General features: G+C 35.6%; 1 protein-coding gene and 1 non-coding gene across 5 annotated transcripts in view; one reads left to right on the forward strand and one right to left on the reverse strand.

The window, feature by feature from the left end:
* Window positions 1-20962, reverse strand: part of CDK17 (cyclin dependent kinase 17) — a 103419-nt gene that overhangs the window by 25020 nt on the left and 57437 nt on the right. For all 4 annotated transcript variants that reach the window (XM_065937167.1, XM_065937177.1, XM_065937173.1 and 1 more), the window contains exons 2-5: window positions 16695-16841; window positions 12539-12703; window positions 8698-8831; window positions 5471-5596 (exon numbers count right to left, since the gene is read on the reverse strand). In XM_065937167.1, the coding sequence (XP_065793239.1) occupies window positions 5471-5596; window positions 8698-8831; window positions 12539-12703; window positions 16695-16812 (543 nt within the window). In that variant the 5' untranslated portion in view covers window positions 16813-16841. The remainder of the gene's footprint in view (window positions 1-5470; window positions 5597-8697; window positions 8832-12538; window positions 12704-16694; window positions 16842-20962) is intronic.
* On the forward strand, window positions 18740-18811 carry TRNAC-ACA (transfer RNA cysteine (anticodon ACA)). Its single transcript has one exon. It is a non-coding gene; the product is annotated as a tRNA-Cys (tRNA).

Below are 20962 nucleotides of genomic sequence, written 5' to 3' on the forward strand. Positions count from 1 at the left end.
CTGTGGACACAGAGGGGGAAGGAGAGGGTGGGATGAATTGAGAGACTAGCCTGGAAACAAATACACTACCACATGTAAAACAGACAGCAAGTGGGAATCTGCTGGGCGACACAAGGAGCTCGGCCCAGTGCTCTGGGACAGCTGGAGGGTGGCGTGCGGAGGGGGCGGGAGGAGGGCTCAGGAGCAGGGAGGGGACACAGGGATGCCTGCGGCTGATTCATGCTGACGTACGGCGGAAACCAACACAATACTGTAAAGCAATTACCCTCCAACAAAAATTAAAAACTAGCTCTTATACAATAAGCACATGAACGTCAAATAAAATATAAACAATTATAATTTATAATAGCCTTCCTGTAATTTAGAGTAACTTGCAAGTAGCATCGATTATTATAGGGTATTTCTTTGTTACTTTGGTCTAACAGTATAATCATTCTACCAAAGTTATAAAGAGGTATTACATATTGGCAATGCAATTCTAAATGAGCTTCAAAACAACTGAAACATGTGCAAAAGCTCTATTAGATGTCATTCTAAGAGTGAATGTGCATATAAAAAACACCGGAGGCAAAGACAGATTTTTCAATTATCCATTTCCCCCCTTGTAAGATTTACCAAGTTACTGTTACTGATAGAAATGTCAGTCTACTGAGGTGGATAGACTGAGAGTCTCTATTCTACTTGATCATCTGTTTTACAAAATATTACCTTACCCCTGTCCATAATATGCCATAGGTAAATTAAATTGTGGGTAAACTGTGAACCTCATTTCCACACCATAAAATCACTTCTGATAGACATCAGGACTTGATACCCTATTTTCTCACCTGTCCTTAGAAACAATGGCTATGTATGATCTATGCTGGTAAAGCCATAAATAAGGAACCCAAAACTTAATGTTTAGGAAGAGGCATATTCTTAGAATTCATATAACCTAAACTTCAATAAAATGAGACAAACTTTCCTATATAGACTTAGTTTACTAAAGTTGAGCTTAACACTCAGGAAATCTCCATGGGGCATGCCATCACTGTAAATGTAACAACGCTTTGATAAACCACTACCTGCCTACGGGCTTTCCCACTAGTCAGTGGTTTATGCATTTTAAGAGTTAGAATATTCCGTTTCTTATCACCTATAAATGATTATTAAATAACACTTTACCAATCCAATAACCAGTATCTTTAAAATAAGATAGAATGACTAAATGTAATGTGATGTCCTGGATGGGATCCTGGGGATAAAAAGCTATTAGTGAAAAACTAGGGAAATTTGAAGAAAGTATGGAGTTTAGTTAATAGTAATGTACCAACACTGGTTTCCTTAGTTGTGACAAATGTACTAAAGTAATGTAAAATGTTAATAATAGGCATAACTAGGTATGTGGTATGTGGGAACTCTCTATATGATCTTTTAAATTCTGTAGATCTGTAACTACTCTAAAATAACTTATTAGAGTAGAATTAGTTTGCTGTAGGTAGATTTGCACATCTGTAATTCAGAAAATGAGAGGGTCTCTAGTTAGTGGCTTCTCTCCTCTTGGTCACGTAGTGGGAAGAGAGAAGAACTAACCAAAGAAATGCAACGCAACAGGGCAGCCAAATGTACTGAGGATCCAATCGCATTGATGCTCGCAAACTTATAGAAAAACCAGTCAGCCCTACTGTGTATTCACCAGAAGTGAACTCAGACTTGTTTCTTACCTCCTACTCAAGTGATTTATGTTATTTTTACTACTCTACTTATTATACATTGCAATCTGAAAATACAAAAATAAACATGTACATACTGCTATATTTAAAATGGATAACCAACAAAGACCTATTGGAAAGCACATGGAACTCTCAAGGTTGTGCCGGCATGGATGGGAGGGGGGTTTGGGAGAGAAGGGACACATGTATATGTATGGCTGAGTCCTTCTGCTCTTTGCCTGAAACTACCACAACATTGTTAACTGGCTATACCCCAACACAAAATAAAAAGTTTAAAGTTAAAAAAAGAAAAAAAAAGTTTATCCTTTTAGAAAGACAAAATATTATATTTTGTCTTGAAACAAAAATGTTTTTAGGATAAAGAGTATATCATCCACGGAAACATAAGCTCTAACAAATGTGAAGAGTATTTTCATTTTCCCATTTCCTTTCCATGGATTCCCTAAACCTTCCCCTTCGCATATAAACCTAAGGTATTAAGAATAATTTTCTAATATACTTCAAAAGAAACCATGGCTTTAGTAACAACAACAAAAAGATAAACAATGAAAAGAATGAACCAATGAAAACCAAAACAGAGCTGCAATGATTAATGCCATTTCAGATTAAAAAAACAAGGGAATTAAGATAGGAACATTCAACACAATAAAAACTCCAGTCACTCAACATTCATTAGAGGGCACTGTTTTCCTTAATTTCATGTACACTGAGAAAGATAAGTCTTAGATGATAGCTTTGGTGATTAAACCATACCTTTAGTCCCAATCTGAATATTTACTAATTCTAGAATTTATGCTAAGTACCAATCTTTAATAAAACTTGGTAACTAAAGAACACTTTCAACCTGGTAATTAAATGACAAAGTTATGTTAATGAAAATGTCTTAAGCAGTGATGTAAAACTATGATGATCATAAACCTATACCAAAATCAAGCTTTAACCTTATTGTATACTGGTGAATGTCGAGTAGTAATGTGCTCATATTATACAGCATTAGGTAATTTTATTCTTTAGAAAATGCAACCAAAAGAGAAGTTGTTGGTGGATAAAAATATTCCACGATACAATATATAAGAAGAAGATATAACAACTGTTAGTGACCCAATACCCATCAATGGCTCCTTCTTCAGACCCGAAGTTTAAGTGGGTACTCACTCAGTTCAGTCGCTCAGTCGTGTCTGACTCTTTGCGACCCCATGGACTGCAACATGCGAGGCTTTCCTGTCCATCACCAACTCCTGGAGCTTACTCAGACTCATGTCCACCAAGTTGGGGATGCTATCCAACCATCTCATCCTCTGTCGGCCCCCTTCTCCTCCTCCTTAGTACTAAGTGGGTCCTGAGTCCTGAGTATTTTATCTTTACACAGTCCCTAGCATCTGGGCTCTACTTTCCATTTGCACATGACTGCCACATCATCCTTAACTATGAATAAATTCCTAATTCATCTCCCTGCCTCTAGTCTTTCTCTTGTTCTACTTGTTAACACTTTTCCTGAAGCAACAGTTATGAAACAAAAATGTGATTATGGTAGCCCTCGTTTAAATAAATGTCTCTGAGGTCCTTCTTTTTACATGGGATGAAGTCCAAACTCAATGGCCTAACAGCTGAAGCTTTGTACAGTCTACAGCAGAGGTCCCCAAACAGTGAGGAATCCAGCCCCACAGCAGGAGGTGAGCGGCAGCAAGCAAAGCTCCATCTACCGCTCCCCATGGCTCACTCTACTGCATGAACCATCCCCCCAGTCCCGTCCACGGAAAACGGTCTTCCACTAAATTGGTCCTTGGTGCCAAAAAGGCTGGGGACCACTGGTCTAGATCTATCCTACCCTTTCGAGGCTTATGCTTTAAAATTATTCCATATCCACCCTTCATATCAATTATAATTTTCCCAATATACTCACATTCTCTGGGTTTTACTACATGAAGTTTCCTTTGCTTAGAACACTCTTCTAATAACTGTCAACTTGACAAAATTCCTACCCATCTTTTTAGAGCCGACTTAAGCACTATCACCTCTGTAAGCCTGTGATGTGCAAATACATTTTACTTGCTGTTTCTTTAACTGTCCCACAGCACTTTATATACACTTCTACCATAGAACTAAAGTCATCCAAGAGATCCTCACACACAATCACCTGCATTTATGTCAAGATGACACCGCAACAAGGAAAGCTATTCTTTCAAAAAGCAGTGCTGGGTCACCTGCTACATGATGGGAGGCCAAGATACAAAACTGTCAAGAGCCTTTTATACAGAATGTATAAAGAATTCCTCACAAATCAATCAGAAAAAGGTAGACAGTCCAACAGAAAAGAAATAATAGGATTCAACAATTAATTCAAAGAAGAGGATATTTAAATGGCCAATAAACATTAGAAAGGTGTTCAACTTAAGCCAACAAGAAAATGAAAAATAAAACCACAATGCATGAATGCTCGGTCGTGTCTGACTCTGCAACCCCATGGGCTGCAGCCCACCAAGCTCCTCTGTCCACGGAATGTTCCAGGCAAGAATACTGGAGTGGGTTGCCATTTTCTACTTCAGGGGAACCACAATGAGATAACACTATACACTCATCAGAAAAATTTAAGTTTCTTTGAAAAAGAAGAAACAATATAAAAAAAAAATCATGGAGAGCAACTAGAATGGGGTGTAAAATGGTATAATCACTTTGGAACCAACTTTGACAATACCTAGAAAAGCTGAACATGTGCACACAATCTACCCAACAACTCCACTCCTAGGTATGCACCCAACAGAAATGCGTACATATGTTAACCAAAACACATAACCAGGAATGGTGATAGAAGCAGTGTTTGATAACAGCCAAAATTAAAAATAACATAAATGTAAACATTCATCAACAGAAGACTGAATAAAATACAGTATACTCACCAATGGAACACCATGCAACAGAAAGAACAAATGAATAACCTAACTACATGCAATAACCCAAAGGAAACTAACACTAAGCAAAAGAAGTCGACTGCAGAGGAATACATATTGGTGTACTTCTATATGTAATAGGGTATTTTTGTATACTATATATATAAACTTGTATGTATATATATTTTATACATATATATTTGTACAACATATTTTAATATATTTGTATAAAATGTATTTTAATCATTTGTATATTCATAATTACATAAAGTTCAAAAGTTTAAGAATAATCAGAAAAAGAATATCAAATGCATTTTTCAAATAAGAATGTAAGTAAGTCAAGATAAAGAAGTCTTTCTTTATATTAAAACACTATAAACATAATCAAAACAGTGAAAAACATATAGGTAAAACTAATCTTTGGCATTAGAAGGCAGAGATAATGCCAAAGCTGAGGAAGGGAGGGTGGAAGTGAACAATGAAGTGGCAGGACAAGTTTTCTGGAATTTGGGGGATTTTCTTATATTTATCTGAGTACAAGTTACACAAGTATGCTAACTTCACAAAGATTCATGGAGCGCTACAATTATGTTTATGTACTTTTCTGTGTATCTAGTACATGATAATAGTACATGGTACATATTTTGTACATCTAGTACGTATCAATAAAATTTACCAAAAAATAAAATAAACCTAAATTCTATTCAATATAACATCTTTAAAACGTTAAGAAGGGAAAATGACAAAATCCAGAAAACAATGTAATAAACTATAACTATTAGCAATATAAAAATTAATTTAAAATGTTTATGCCCAGAAAATCAAACAACCAGATCTAATATAATAGGTATAGGAGACTTAAAAACTTACTAAGGAAGCTCTCCGAGACCTTCGGCTCATTGGTTGATCAAATGGTGGACTGTTGATCTGCAGCTTTTCAAGATACCCATCAGGTATTCTGATATCTGCAGGCAGTGATAACCGCTTATTTAAATCCTTTTAAAAACCAAGAAAAAGAAAATCTATATAAGTAACCACAAACAAGAGATGACAAGGGCATTTGACTTTTTAATTCATGAGCTCTAATATATTATTTCTCAGCAATCAGTAATTATAAAGGTTTGTTGCAATTACAAAGCTATCTACATTAATTACAAGCAGATTCTTTATGGTCTGAGCCACTAGGGAAGCTGTATGTAATATACCAAAAGCAAATGTATTTACTGTAAGCAAAAGTATACAGTACAGTTTATTTTACAGAAATGATATTCTACAACTGAGTTGAATCCCTTCATTGATTAAATCAGCATGGAATAAATTTTTACATTATTATACCATATAGTTGCTTTTAAGTCACTAAGTCGTGTGTGACTCTTTGCAACCCCGTTGGCTGCAGCACGCCATGCTCCTCTGTCCACTACCTCCCATGGGTTGCTCAAATTCATGCCTATTGAGTTGACGATGCTATCTATCTCATCTTCTGCCGCCCGCTTCTCCTCTTGCCTTCAATCTTTCCCAGCATCAGGGTCTCTTCCAATGAGTGAGCTCTTCACATCAGGTGGCCAAAGTACTACAGTTTCAGCATTAGCCCTTCCAATGAATATTCAGGGTTGATTTCCTTTAGGATTGACTGGTTTAATCTCCTTGCAGTCCAAGGGCCTCTCAATAGTCCTCTCCAGCACAATTTGAAAGCATCATTCTTCAGCACTCAGCCTTCTTTATGGTACAACTCTCACATTCAAACATAACTACTGGAAAACCACAGCTTTGACTATACAGACCTTTGCTGGCAAAGTGATGTCTCTGCGTTTTAATATGCTGTCTAGGTTTGTCATAGCTTTTCTTCCAAGAAGCAAGCGTCTTTTAATTTCATGGCTTCAGTTACCATCTGTGGTGATTTTGGAGCCCAAGAAAATAGAATCTGTCACTGTTTCCACTTTTCCCCCTTCTATTTGCATGAACTGATGGGACTGGATGTCATGGTCTTGGTTTTTTGAAGGCTGAGTTTCAAGCCAGCTTTTTCACTCTCCTCTCTCACCCTCGTTTTCCTGCCATTAGGGTGTTGCCATCTGCATATCTGAGGCCGCTGGCATTTCTCCCGGCAATCTTGATTTGAGCTTGTGCTTTGTTCAGTCTAGCATTTCCCATGATGTGCTCTGCAGATAAGTTAAATAAGCAGGGTGGCAACACACAGCCTTGTTGTGCTCCTTTCCCAGTTCTGAACCCATCAGTTGTTCCCGTGTCCGGTTTTAACTGCTGCTTCCTGACCCACACGTCCTGGCAAAGGGGCTTGCATAACTCAATGAAGCTATGAGCCATGCCGTGCAGGGCTACCCAAGACAGACAGGTTATATGTAAAGAGTTGCGGCAAAACAAGGTCCACTGGAGGAAATGGCAAACCACTCCAGTATTCTTGCCAGGAGAACCCCATGAACAGCATACCATATGGTAGGAGTAGGCAAAGTCTACCATAAAATGGAGTTGGTTTAACTAACTAATTATGTGGATATTGCATGATTTTGCATGCAACACAGTGAGATAATTGAAATATTTTATTATTGCTATGTCAGTGGAAACAAGTAAAAGGTATTTCTATTTCATTTAATTATGTGAACTGAGAGAAACAGAGGTCCTGCCTACATTATCACACCAAGAAACATAAATCCTATAAAAATAAATCCCTGCTATTTATAATAAACAAATCAGGAGATAAAATTGAGATGTAAAGAAATTGTATATAGATTTATTGAGAAATATATGCCATAACTATCAAAATATATCATGTTCTCAACTGATGAGAAAATAATAATTCTCCCAAGTTAGTTTTATATTTTACATGACTCTAAACAAATCACAGTAAGATTATTCTTGGAACAAAACATTTAAAATTTATCTAGAAGAATAAATAGAAAGCAATATCCAAAAACATTTTAAAATAAATAAAAATATATGTGTGGTTTGGGGGTCTTTCCAAATACTAAAGTATACAATAATCAAGGGTGTGTCACTTTTGGGGGAGAATACAGCTCAATGGATGAATAAGAATGTCCAGAAATAGATCCTAGTATTAAATAAAACTTTTAAATCTATAATAAATAAAATCATACATATGAAGAGAAATATTTTTATTACTAGTGTGATGTAATTTATACAGTGATATGAACAGTTATCATGAGTTTGAGTTAGCTCCGGGAGACAGTGAAGGACAGGGAAGCTTGGCGTGCAGCAGTCCACGGAGTCGCAGGGTCAGATATGACCTAGCGACTGATAACAATGAACAGGTATCAAGCTGATTTCAAGAGTTGAAAATGGTATTTTACCATTTAAAAACTGATACTGTTTTGCATAACTGATTCAGAAGCAATCTTTGATCAGCAAAAATGCAATCAACCAAGAAGACAAATACCCTAATCATCAATACCTCAACAGCACTGAAAAAAAAAAAACAACATTCTTATTTCAAAACATGCTCAATTTTCTGGAGAAAATTATTTTTAATCTATAGTATACATATGGAAATAATAATATTCATAATCAACTTCTGTCCTCGAGGTTATACACAACACTGACAAAGAGAAGGAAGAAGCTTTTCATTCTTTTACATTGAGAAATAACTTACATGAGCTACAGACATTAGTAGGTATAATAAACCAAAAAAGGAATTGATATCCATATTCATAATATAAAACAAGGAAAAAAAGCTGGTGCTTATTTCTTGTATATTTTTTGAAATGTGAAAATATTTATAAAATCTGAAGTACCTAGATGAATCTCAAAAATATTAATTAAAATATTTTCTAAAAGGAAGACTTTCCCTAATGTATCATCTTGGATTTCTGAAACTTTCGAAAATTCACATTTCCTTTACAAAGACTCTATATAGTATTTTGCAGAATGTTTAAGTATAATTACTGTATATATGCCTTGGTATAGTAGATAATTAGGAAAAAATATTCACAGACTAGTTTTTATTAAAGCAAAGAAACAACTTTCTTACAGGTGTCACTGCTGTCATGAAAATTTTCAAATAGGCACTTATTCTTATGCATTTATACACACAAACACAGGCATATTTATGTTTTTTTAAAAAATGGTACCTCTATTGAGATCCGCCTATGTATACGATTTCTAAGACAAACACCCGTAGGTGACTGGACTTCATCAGATGATGTCCCAGAAGCTTGGTCACTCTCACCATCTGATCCCATTTTTAAATTTTCATGAACAATATCTGTATCAGAAAATGAAATGTTATTTATCTTAGAAGAGATGTATTAAATTATACAGTATCACAGAATCTATTATCTCTACATATAAGATGTAGACAGCCAACAGCCAAAAATCATAGCATAAAAGGTCTTTTACATTCTGGGTACCACAGATGTGCAGTTAATAAAAGCTGCACATTTAGGACAAATGTCCTAAAACAGTAGTAATAAATCCTCTTATGCTCTAAGATTATAAAAAGTTATTTTAAAAAACTAACATTCAAGTTATTACTAAGAGTTGAATAATAAAGTTAAAGACCAAAAATAACATTTGAGGATTATTTAGTCAGTTCTTTTATTTTCCAGATCTAGAAACTGAAAGCTTGAAAGGTTAAATGACTTTCAAAGGTCACAGAGCTTAGAGGCAGAGCCAAAATAGAAACCTGATCTTTTATTTAGTTTAGTATTCTTTCCATTTAATAATGTGCCATTGGGTCATATCAAGATGAACTGGTTTGTTGCACAGTCTTTTAAAAAACTTTTACAGTTGCTAATGTAGCTCCCCATCCCCAAGTGTTAAAAAATAACTCAAAAAAGTATTTACTAAGTACTGATTTTGTATAACTACAAAGACAGTACCACAAAATCTACTGGGGGCAAAAACATTTCACTTACAATGCAAGGTAAATCATGATTTTTTAAAATAGGAATAAAAGTTAAATGGGAGTAGAGGGTAGGGAAATTAACTCCCGTTGGGAATATTAAAAATAAACTTGTACACTTTTATACCTGCTCTTATATTTACATTTGTCAATCACCTTCTAACTGATCTAGCAAGAGTAGCCCACCAGAAACAAATGCTAGATCTCAAACACATCTCTTTCCATGGGTCCTCTCCACAGAATTATTTACTCCCCCAAAAGTATAATGTTCTTCCACACTGAAGTGCTTTAGCAAGTTTTTTCTTTTTTCTTATCTGTAAGAGATTACTTCTTCATTTTATCAATGTGGTGAATCCATTCTTCGACAGTATGCTCATATGTCATCAGGTCTTTTCTACTTTCAGACACAAATGAACACTGTGCCCACACCTAACACACCAACTATATCGAAGAGCAGTTTTTGGTTCATGTGATTTTATATCAAGCTATGAGATCCCTTGGGGGCATAATCTGACTTATTCACTTTTCTATTCCTAGAACCAAACTAAGTTTGTTTAGTAAGTAGCTCAACAAATACTCCACTGAATTAAACATTAACTAAAAAAGAAAAAGAAAAAAAATCAAAGGATGGACCAGACAACTGGACCTTTTCTTTCAAATGAAATGTTATATGAAATATGAACATGTAAAATAAATAAAAATAGTATTTCACAACTACAAATTTGAACTTCTAGTTATTTACTTACAAAAATATGAGAACTATTTAACAAAAAACTGAACTCCAGGGTCTCATCAAATCAGTCTTACATTTCATACATTTCTGTATTTTGTCTTGGTAACACATTATTGAGAAAATTCTTATTCATACTGATAAGCAGCTGCAAAAATAATGGTTTTTAATAGACCAATATGTAATTTAAGAATATAGTTTAATTACACATTTCTGGAGAAATTTTATACTGAACAAAAAATTAATTTGGCAGTAGAAGTCAATATACTGGGTGATTGATTCCTAATCTGATGGTATTTAAAACATCTGAGACCAAGCATGCTTTTATACCACTCTTTAAAAATGTTAAAGGTAATTTAATTGTGTCTTCTATTTCCAGGAAAATCTACAAATCTTACTCAAGAAAATGTTGAATATAGTTTAAAATATATAGCTGAGTTTGCCTGACAAGCATGCTTAATACCCAGGAAGCAGAGACAAAGAGAGAATTGAAGGTCCAAAGTTGTTATGCAAAAATTGACTGTCACTTTCTTGGGAGGGGTTTCTGATCTTGGCAAGAGTGTGCTAGGATTTAGCCACTACACTGAAATAAAAGATGAAGCCTCGGGTGTCCCACTTGCAAATGAGAGCTTTCTGTAGAAAGGCAGGCAACTCTCAAAAGAGCTACCATCTTTAGTAAAAGGTGGACTTAAAAACAGAAATCTGCTCTCCCACATAAGGACTAAAAAGGAGTTTATCAATTTCAGACTATGAGTAAATAAATACTTGCGAGCATCTGACTCAACCAAGAAACACCTCATGTCACTAACAAGCTAGTTCTGACATGAATACCAGTTGGTATTTTCACTTCCATCAATAAGAAAAGAGTGAAGCAATGAAGTCTTATGTCAAAAGACTTCATTCATTTGTCACCAGTATGAGCAACTTCTTTTCTGAATCAGGCAATAATTCTTAATACAAGAACTTACTTAAGAAATTACTTCTCAAATGCCTCAGTTTTTGTGTAATTCACAATGTTAACAGCTACAGACAGACATAACCCACTTTCAAACTTAATCTGCATTACTAACATTTTTAACATCAGTTTAAGTTTAGACCAAGGATCAGCACATGTGACCTGTTTTTGTATGGCCCTGAGCTAAAAATGGTTTTGGCATGCTTAACAGATTATTTTAAAAAGATTATGCAACGGACTATATAAGGCCCACAAAATTTGAAAAAATTTTTACTGCTTGACTGTTTACAGAAAACGTTGGCCAACCCCTAGTCTAGACAATCAAGAGAACAATAAATTCACCCTGATTTGAAGTGGTTTCCAATTTCTGTGAGGGTAAATACTCTCTTTGTGGCTAACCTCAAGCTACCAATATGGTATCACTGAACACCTAGTTCAGTAATATGGACACCATGACATTAGTATTTTTGAGTATACAGATACAGGAGAAATATCCCCAAAGCATAGGCAACAGTTAACTGTAGTAAAATAATTAGGAAATAATGACTTTTGGTTATTTATTACCTTTGTTTTTAATTTTATTTCCTTAACTGTAAATTCATATAATTTAAATTTTAATAATGGATATGATTAACAATCAGCTTGCAAAATTTCTGAAAATTTAACAATCATCTCTCATGAACCAGTCTGAGACACAGACAAAAACCCCTGTAGACAAGCTCATCCTCCCAAAATTAACAGAACACATAAGAAAATAATCTGTGGGTTGATACCATGGCTAGATTAAGTAGATAAAGAAAGAAGCAGAATAAAACCTTCAGAAATTTCAGTAAGTACAATTATGTAATAAGAGTATAAAATAATTATATTTAAAATTATTTAAAAAACAAAACATGATGAGAGCATCAAAAAAAAAAAAGGACCAGAGAAATAAACAGAAACCTGCAGATATATGTTTCCTTAGATATTTAAGGCGACACAGAGACAAGAATAACTCAGGTAATAATCACATATACTCATAATCATGTATACTAATCAAAACTATTGCACTTGGTGATCAAAAAGTGATGATCCAAAGTTACTGAGGTGTGACTCAAAATTAGGCACCATCTCAAACTGCTATTCATCTTGAAATCTTACATCTACCTCTTAAGGGCTCTGTTTTCCTTCTGGAGAACGGGTCTTCAAATGTTACTCCTCCTGGTGTCAGCACTACTGCCTCTCCAGGACCTTCCGTTTTCTGCTCTTCCTCCTATTTCTCCTATTGATTTTTACCTTACAAGAAAAAACTAGATAATAAAGGTGGGCAGACCTGCATACAGCTGAAACCTAGCTATGGACAGAAGCCACAGTCAGAAAAATTTTAAAATACTGATGAATTACCTAATCTGCTTCCGTTTCTGGGCATTGCCATGAAGGAACCAAGGCTTCCTCCAATAACGCTATGTGGTCTCCGCAATGGGGGCTTCTTAAAGGACCCCGTGTACTGGTGGAGGAAGGAATGCACACTGTGCGAGGTTGGAGGCCTGCCATTCTTCACGATAGGCTCTGCAGTTCACAGCATCCACAAATCATTCCATTAACAGCCCAAGATCCAGGATGACGTGGGAAGGATTGAGAAAGCAGAAGAGAAAACAGAAGATTATGACAGAGCTCATTACATTTAACCTCATTTCCTTGGCTATGCATATAAAGTACTAGAATTAAAACAATTTCTACGAAAAAGACTATTTGCAACTGATCCAGTAACTTAAAGATCCACCTTTAAAAATGTACTTTTTAATTGGAGGATAGCTGCTTTATAATGTTATATTGGTTTCTGCCATACAACAACATGAGTCAGCCATAAGTATATATATATATGTCCCCTTTCTCCTGAACTTCCCCTCCCACTCCTCTTTGAGCCCCACCCCTCTATTTTTAATACAGTTGAAATTGGTTAGCAATGACAAAGCCCACACTTTTCTGATCTGTTTAATACATCTCAAGATTGTTTCCATAATTCTAACATTTACTGACTGCCTCATATATGCCTTTTGATTAGGAATGCTGTAGAATATAAAAGACATAATCCTGGCCTGAAATAACTATATACCTGTTTGCTAGACATTCAAAAGAGTATGTCAAGTTAGTAAATAAAACAGAAGTACTTAAGTACGTTGTAAAAACAGAGGTTCTGAAATTAGCCCAAATTTAGAATTTTTCAATAGTTTAAAAAAAAAAAAATCACAGACCTATAACCATGCAGAAACAGTACAAAAATTTAACACTTAAAAAGAGCAGAAGGCTCAGATCCACAGAAAACAAGACCAAGGCATGGGCTTGGGAAAAGTGAGCCAAGAAGGCCACTTGGTCTCTGGCTCTACTAATAATGGCTGTGTGAAGGGAGGAGAGAGATGGAGGATGGGGCAAAACAATCCTCAAGGACCGCACAGGCCTAGGTCAACTACGCTGGATAAAACACCAGACGAGAGGTAGGGGAAGTGCATAACCAGCAATGCCGAACATCGGTCCATGCCCATGACTGGATGTACATTCCCTGACAGTAGCTAGCTGATCAGAGACTGGGGATCCTAACTTAAGCTGAGCAAAATGAACAATGACTTAATAATGAATGGGGGCAAAAACATATTTCACTTACTAGTACACAAATGACTACCATTAAATTTTTGAAAGCTATGCATGCAGTAAATATACAGGCAACTACAATGGCAAAGGAGGGGAGAAATGGAGAACAGAAAGCTAAAAGAGCGGAAAGAATCAGGGATAATTCCTGGATTTTTAGCTATAAGTGGTTTAGCTTAAGTGAGGAAAGCTGGAGAAGAGGCTGATTTGGGGGGAAGGAATCAAGATTTTTGGTCTGGTCATTTTAAGTTTAAGATTCTTATTAAACATCTATGTGAAGAAGCCAAATAAGCATTTGGAAATGAATCTAAAGATCCAGACAAAAATCCTGAATAGAGAGACAAATTTAGGTGTAGTCAGCATGTACATAGTAGCTGAAGTCAAGGGACTAGATGAGGTCAATTACTCAAATATTTCAAGATTATGACAGCAATTAACTAGACAGGTTCAGTAGGATAATATTCCTCTATATCTTAAAAGTGGTGGAAATCTTTAAGGCATTATGCTAAATTTATCATATGCATTGTAGTTTTTCTAAGATTTTGAGTATTATCTCCATTTGTGTGTGCTTTCTCATTTGTTTTATTCTAGAGTATGCATAGAGTCACTTGCCTATATACAGTGCAAGAGAGTATTCTATTGGTACAAGTGACTGAATCAGAGACAAGAGATCAAAAACTGGTTCAAAGGTAGTTTACTTAGGAAATTTATAAACTATATTCTTCCTCCTCAAGTTAGCATTGCGTCTATATGGTTAGACAAAGATCACTTGTTTCACAAACTGGTTATATAGCATGTGAAGAGATCATTAAAAAAGTATAGTCTATCTCTTCTCATTTGTTAAGCCATATTCAGACAGATTGTATGTGTTACTTACCGTAGGAGCCTTTTACCCTCTAAGATAAATTCCATAAAGAAAGAATATGTTGGAACCAGCTATCAAGCTTTGATAGATCACCAAAAAGGTATTGAATCTTTGTGAAAACTGTCCCGTGTTCTTTATACACAGGGAATAAACATTATAATTCAGAGATAACCTGTGCTACCAGCAATCTCTGCAACTGAAGAGCAATCAATGTCTATTATGACACCTTCAAGTATTACTTCAAGTAATTTGAGAAATTTAAAGAGGAAACTCAGTAGCTTCTATTTTTCTCTTTATTAATTTTAATGTTACTATTAGAATAAAAGTAAATTTTAATAAGCTATATTCTACTTCAAAATTTTTTAAAATATTTCACCATTCACTATAAATTCAGTGTGTTTTAAGACAGTTAATACAAAAGTATTCCAGAAACTATGCCATGAATCAAAAACATTAATTAGCTCTCTAAAAAGTATGTACACTTTCTTTGACTCACACTGTTTTTTTAAAGAAGATGTTTTTGTCTTGTAGTCAAATCCGTATCAAGAATATGTCCCAGAAACCATCCATGAAGAGTATTCTGTGCCTACTTTACTTCTGAGTATCACTGGCAGATAGCTAGCAATACTCATGAAGCCCAAGAATGAACATACAGGGCTTAATTAATATCAAGAATTCAAGGAGATCAGAGAGATTTAAGGATTTTTCTCCTGGCAAGAGGAGTAGAAGACATAATAATATCAGCTTTGAGATTTGATTCAAATCTCAAACGTAAAATATTTCCCTCCTACATGTAAGTAAATTATACCAAAATTATTAAATTTTCTACCCAACTCATCTATGTTTCCCCTCCCGTATTATGAGCCAGATAACCTTGAGTAAGATAATGACACTCTGAGGAAAACAGTATAAACTGACGCTTGGGTATGATAAATTACTTACTCAGAGTCATACAACTATTAAGTGTATACATGTATATTCCAAATTCCAATCCATAACTTTTAACTTAACATCCAGAGCGCTTTTCATTATACCTTTCCCTCTCTCACAAGGATATTTACATTTCAGCCAGAGTGGGTACAGAAATTCATGAGTCCACCCACTGCCACAAATCTCTTAACAGGAAAGTTTCAGGCAGAGGCAAGGAAGCCTTTCCAGAGAATCTGCACATTATGACACACGGGCAGCCATTCCTGTAAGCTCCTTCCTGGTTATTATTATGACATCCCTAGGGCTATCTCAGTTTTGAATATGTAGCCTTGTTCTATAATTTCATCAGGATTTTGCATTATAATGCATTCAATTTAACAAATCCTTTTTATTTTAAATTAACATCTGTGTACTAACTACACTACAAAAAGAACTGCCAAACTTGTGGAAATATTATATGCCTGTCTTACTATAGGAACTCTCAACACTATGGATAGATTCTTTGGTCAATATAAAATAAGAAAATAGTATGATTCAGTCATGTGATAAACCTTGTGGTCTATGTGAACAGTCAATATGCATACATAATGTTATAAAGCTGTGATCAAACAGAAATTTCACACACTTTTTTTCCGGATGCACCATGCAGCATGTGGGATCCTAGTTCCCTGGCAGAACCTGAGACCTTGGCAGTGAAGTGCTGAGTCTCAACCACTGGACAGCCAGGGAATTCCCTGGAATTTCACAAACTTACTGTGCACTTCTAAGCTGTATTAACTTTAGTTATAAGAATAACAAAAATATTTAACTGTTAATTTAAAGGTAGGTACTTAACTAGGACATTACTGTACAAAGTATTGTTATTCAAGAACCACTGAAAAATGGAAAGATAAATAGGATATAGAATTCATCAGTGTTAGAGACCAGGTAGAATACACTGTTTAAGTAAGAATGGAACATTCCAGTAAGCAAGCAAGTTACTGAACTAGGGAAGGAGGCAAATAAACAAACAAAAGGAAGCTACTAGGAACTAACCAGGAAAGAAAGGTACACTGGATTTATAAAGCAATTCAAGGGAGAAGCATCTCTTCTTCCCACCCCACTCACCCAAATATTTACCATTATCTTTGCTGCTGTTTTCTTCAATAGTCATTTGCTCAGCCAATTCAGACAATGATTCATCAATAGTCTGGCTTCCTCGAAGCGTGAGGGATAGCCTTCTCTTAAATTTTTTCATCCTATCAACTGAATGTGACTTGAAAAATCCTGAAAGAAGAGAACAGAATGAACACAAGAGTAAAGCTATGAATATCTTACTGCTCAAGAGCAATGTTTTTCTGGGTTTACTGGGAATCTTCAAAATAAGTATAAAGTAAGAATTCTCATGTCCATGAAACATCACAAAATCTAGCCTCTTCCTTAAAAAGATCCATTCATTTTGATTAATGCCATGTGTATATAGCATCATCAGAAGAGCAAGAATTCTACAAAACTAAACATTGAGATTTTAACCATCACAATTAAACTTAGAAGGATTAGAAATTTTCCTAAAATGAACTCTCTAGAAGTCACTTTAGTGAAAATATATTATTTTGATGTGTCAGTTCCATCATTATAAATATCAATCATCGTATTGGAATCAGTGATATCTTTAGATACAACTGAGGAGATAAGACAGGTGAAAGCAATGAAGCAGGGGGAGAATAAAGAATGAAGTCTGACAATTTATTAAACAGTGCCAGCAGAAATTTTCTTTTTTAAGTTCTTATTTAGCCAATATATTGGGGTTCTGTTCCCCTACCACATCGCATCAGTTGTCAGGAGTCTCTTCCTATTATCGTAACAATGCCAAATTTTAGAAAGAAAAAAATGAAAGTCTAATTAACAGGTTTCAAAATGCCTACTCCGTAAGACTATTTGTATCTTTTAATTCATTTAGTCGTCCTAATTCTAAAGAGTAGACTATACTATCCCAATTTCACAAATAAGCAAACACGCCGAAAGAAGTTCCTTGACTGAAGGCAAACAATGACATAACTGAGATTTAAAACTAAGATTACCATTTACCTTCTCCCCCACATTTTAACATCTCTGAAATCATGATGTATCACAACTAATGGGATGTCAATTACAACTGACAGCTTTCTCTTTTCTTAGCAGTACATATACCAAGGGTACAGTTTATAGTGGAGTCTTAGATATGATTAAACAAGGTACTGGTTGCCAAAATCAAGTCCTCAATTATTTACCCATAACTTCTTTTCTAATTTACAGTCTTAATTGTTGGAGAAGGAAATGGCAACCCACTCCAGTATTCTTGCCTGGAGAATCCCATGGACAGAGCCTGGCAGGCTACAGTCCATAGGGTCTGAAGAGTTGGCCAGAAGACTTAGCAACTAAACCAGTTTACCAGATTACCAAGTATATTAAAACCATTAGCCCAACTAAAAGTAAGAATCTTCTAACACAAATATGTTAAAATACCTGTTTAACCATCTAGCTCTGGATATCTATTTTGAATTGGTAAGTATTTTGCTTACTTTTTCATTCCAGGGCTTTACTCCAAGTAGCTAAGTGTGCTAAATAAGCTACATAAGGTTTTTATAATGAATAATTTTTGTCTGCTCAAAGGCTTGGGGGAGGGTATCAAATACAAATGTGTAAGTAATATTATGTTTTACCAATTCTGTTTTACATTCTTAAAGATACATTGCTGTTGCTGAATATTTTCTACTATCTTCCAATTGACTGATCCTCTTTTTAGCTGTATCTAAACTACAGTTAAACTGATCTATTGGGTTTTTAATTTCAGTTGCTCTATTTTCAGTCCTTTATTCTTAACTGATTCCCTTCTATAGATTCAAGTTCTTCTGTGAACTTCTTCACCATGCTGTCTATTTTCATGACTAGGTTAGTTACAGTATTTTAAAGATCTTGTCTATAGCTCCGGAATTACATAACCTATGAATAATCTGTATAACCTGTTTCTACTGCTGGTTTTCTTCTGTCGGTCCTATTAGATGCATGGTAATTTCTTTTACTGAATACTACACATTGTATGTGAATGACTACATGAAAATACTTAGGAAAAAATGTAGAAGCTCTGGATGATGTTTTCTTCTTCCAGAAAGGATTTAATTTTTTTCCAACTGCTCTTCCAGACTTCCCTGGTGGCTCAGACGGTAAAGCGTCTGCCTACAATGTGGGAGACCCAGGTTCGATCCCTGGCTGGGGAAGATCCTCTGGAGAAGAAAATGGCAACCCACTCCAGTATTCTTGCCTGGAAAATCCCATGGGAGGAGCCTGGTAGGCTACAGTCTATGGGGTGGCAAAAGAGTCGGACACGACTGAGCGACTTCACTTTCTTTCTTCCAGAGTAAGAGCAGACCACCCCAGTCCAACTAGAAACACAGCTGGTTTGAGACTGAGTTTCAGATACAGTAAAAACTGGCCTACTTCTGTTTGTTTCCACTCCTACCGTGTGGCCTTTCAAACAATGCCAGCTGCAAACCTAGGACAAAAATAACAACAACAAAATCTACTGAAAGCTCCACTCAACTCCCTCAAGTCATATTTTGCTCACCTCTCATACATTGCTCAATTTTATCTTAGCCCAAAGAGCTTAAGAGGTGGAAAATATTTCAAGAGGTAACCCAGCACAGAGTATCTCTCTCTCTCTTCTCTCTTGAATCTTTACTCCTGAAGTCCTAACGGACTCAGAAGCTCTACAATGCCTTCAAACTATACTTTCTCCCTAGTCTAGTAAGGAGCCTTGGTGGTGGTGTAGTTGCTAACTCCTGTCCGACTCCTGCGACCCTATGAACTGAAGCCTGCCAGGATCCTCTGTCAATGGGATTCTCTAGGCAAGAATACTTGAGTGGGTTACCATTTCCTTCTCCAGGGAATCCTCCCAACCCAGGGATTGAACCAGGGTCTCCTACATTGCAGGCAGATTCTTTGCCAACTGAGCTAAGAGGGAAGCCCTTGATACAGAGTCTTGGTTTGATACTAATTCCTCTCATCACAGACAGAAATGGAAATTCAGATGTGGATTAGATGGAGATAATATATATTTTAACAAACAAGGTGAATTTATAGGAGGCAGTCAGTAAACTCGAAGATTGATTCCAATTAAGAAATCAGTAACTACAGGGCTGTCCTAAATGTTAGATTCTTTACTTTTCAAAGTCAGTCTATTTAGCTCTACCTTGAGAGTCAGTAATCCATGCTATTTGTTTAAAAAACAATAGTATTTAAGGTGAATTGAGCTACTGCCAATCTCATCTACCCTTAAGTTTCTTTAGGAATTTATACTAGACACACACCCTTCCTTTGTAAAGCTCCAGAATCACCCTGTGCAGTAATGGGCTAATTCTCCAAGCTTTGGGGGTCAAACTCTGCACATTCCAAAGAGGGATCACTTAAGACTAGCTCCTGGAAGATAACCTCTGACTCCTGCAATATCCTGACTGATAAATTTCTTTGTATACCTGAAATCTTGGGCCACACCCAATAATTTATATTAACAATGTAAATTATGGTAAATCCCTATCTTTGTAAGCCTATCAGTTTGACCTCTGGGGAGAGAAATAATAAGGGAAGCTGGAGACTGAGTGTCTAAAGACAGTCATGTAGGTACTTCCATGCTTATGTAACTGACCCCTAGAAAAGCCCTCTGCACACCAGGATTCAGGTAAGCTTCCCTGGTTAACACCTCTCTGCCACGTTGTCATACAAGACAATGGGAAGAATGAGGCACTGTCATGCAACCCTACTAGGAGAGAATAACTGAAATTCACACCTCGTTTCTCTTGGACTCTGCCCTACACACCCTTTTCTCCTTTGCTGACTTTAACCTTAAATATTTTTCCCTCTAATAAAACATAATCATACGCTTAACAGCTTTTTAAAAATTTCTATGTCCTTTTGCAAATTATCAAGCATGAGAGTATCCTAGGAACCCTCAACATATACTCCTTCAAGAAGTCTGGGTATCCAAACAAAAAGCCCTAAGAGCTACTCGCTCACAATTACCAACTTTTTTACTCCAATTTTCTCAAACATAGTCACATGGTTACTAATGTCTAATTATACAAACATCACCACTTGAGAATCTTGCACACCATTTCTGAAAGTTTGCTGACCATATACCTGCCTCTTATTTTAGATGACAATAAAGATTTAAAAAAAAACTATAACAGATGTGTTATTATGGAATTAATTCACATAACACAGAAACAACCCATTCTGACCATTTGAAAAGTAGACAACCCAAACTCCCTTGTACTATAAGTAAAAAATACACACTGGATTTTAAAGACTTATGTAAAAAAAAATCGTTATATGCATAATGATTTTTTAAAATTCTAGATATAGTTAAATAAAAT

The sequence above is a fragment of the Muntiacus reevesi genome, chromosome 1 (genome assembly GCF_963930625.1).
Source record: "Muntiacus reevesi chromosome 1, mMunRee1.1, whole genome shotgun sequence".
NCBI lineage: Eukaryota > Metazoa > Chordata > Mammalia > Artiodactyla > Cervidae > Muntiacus > Muntiacus reevesi.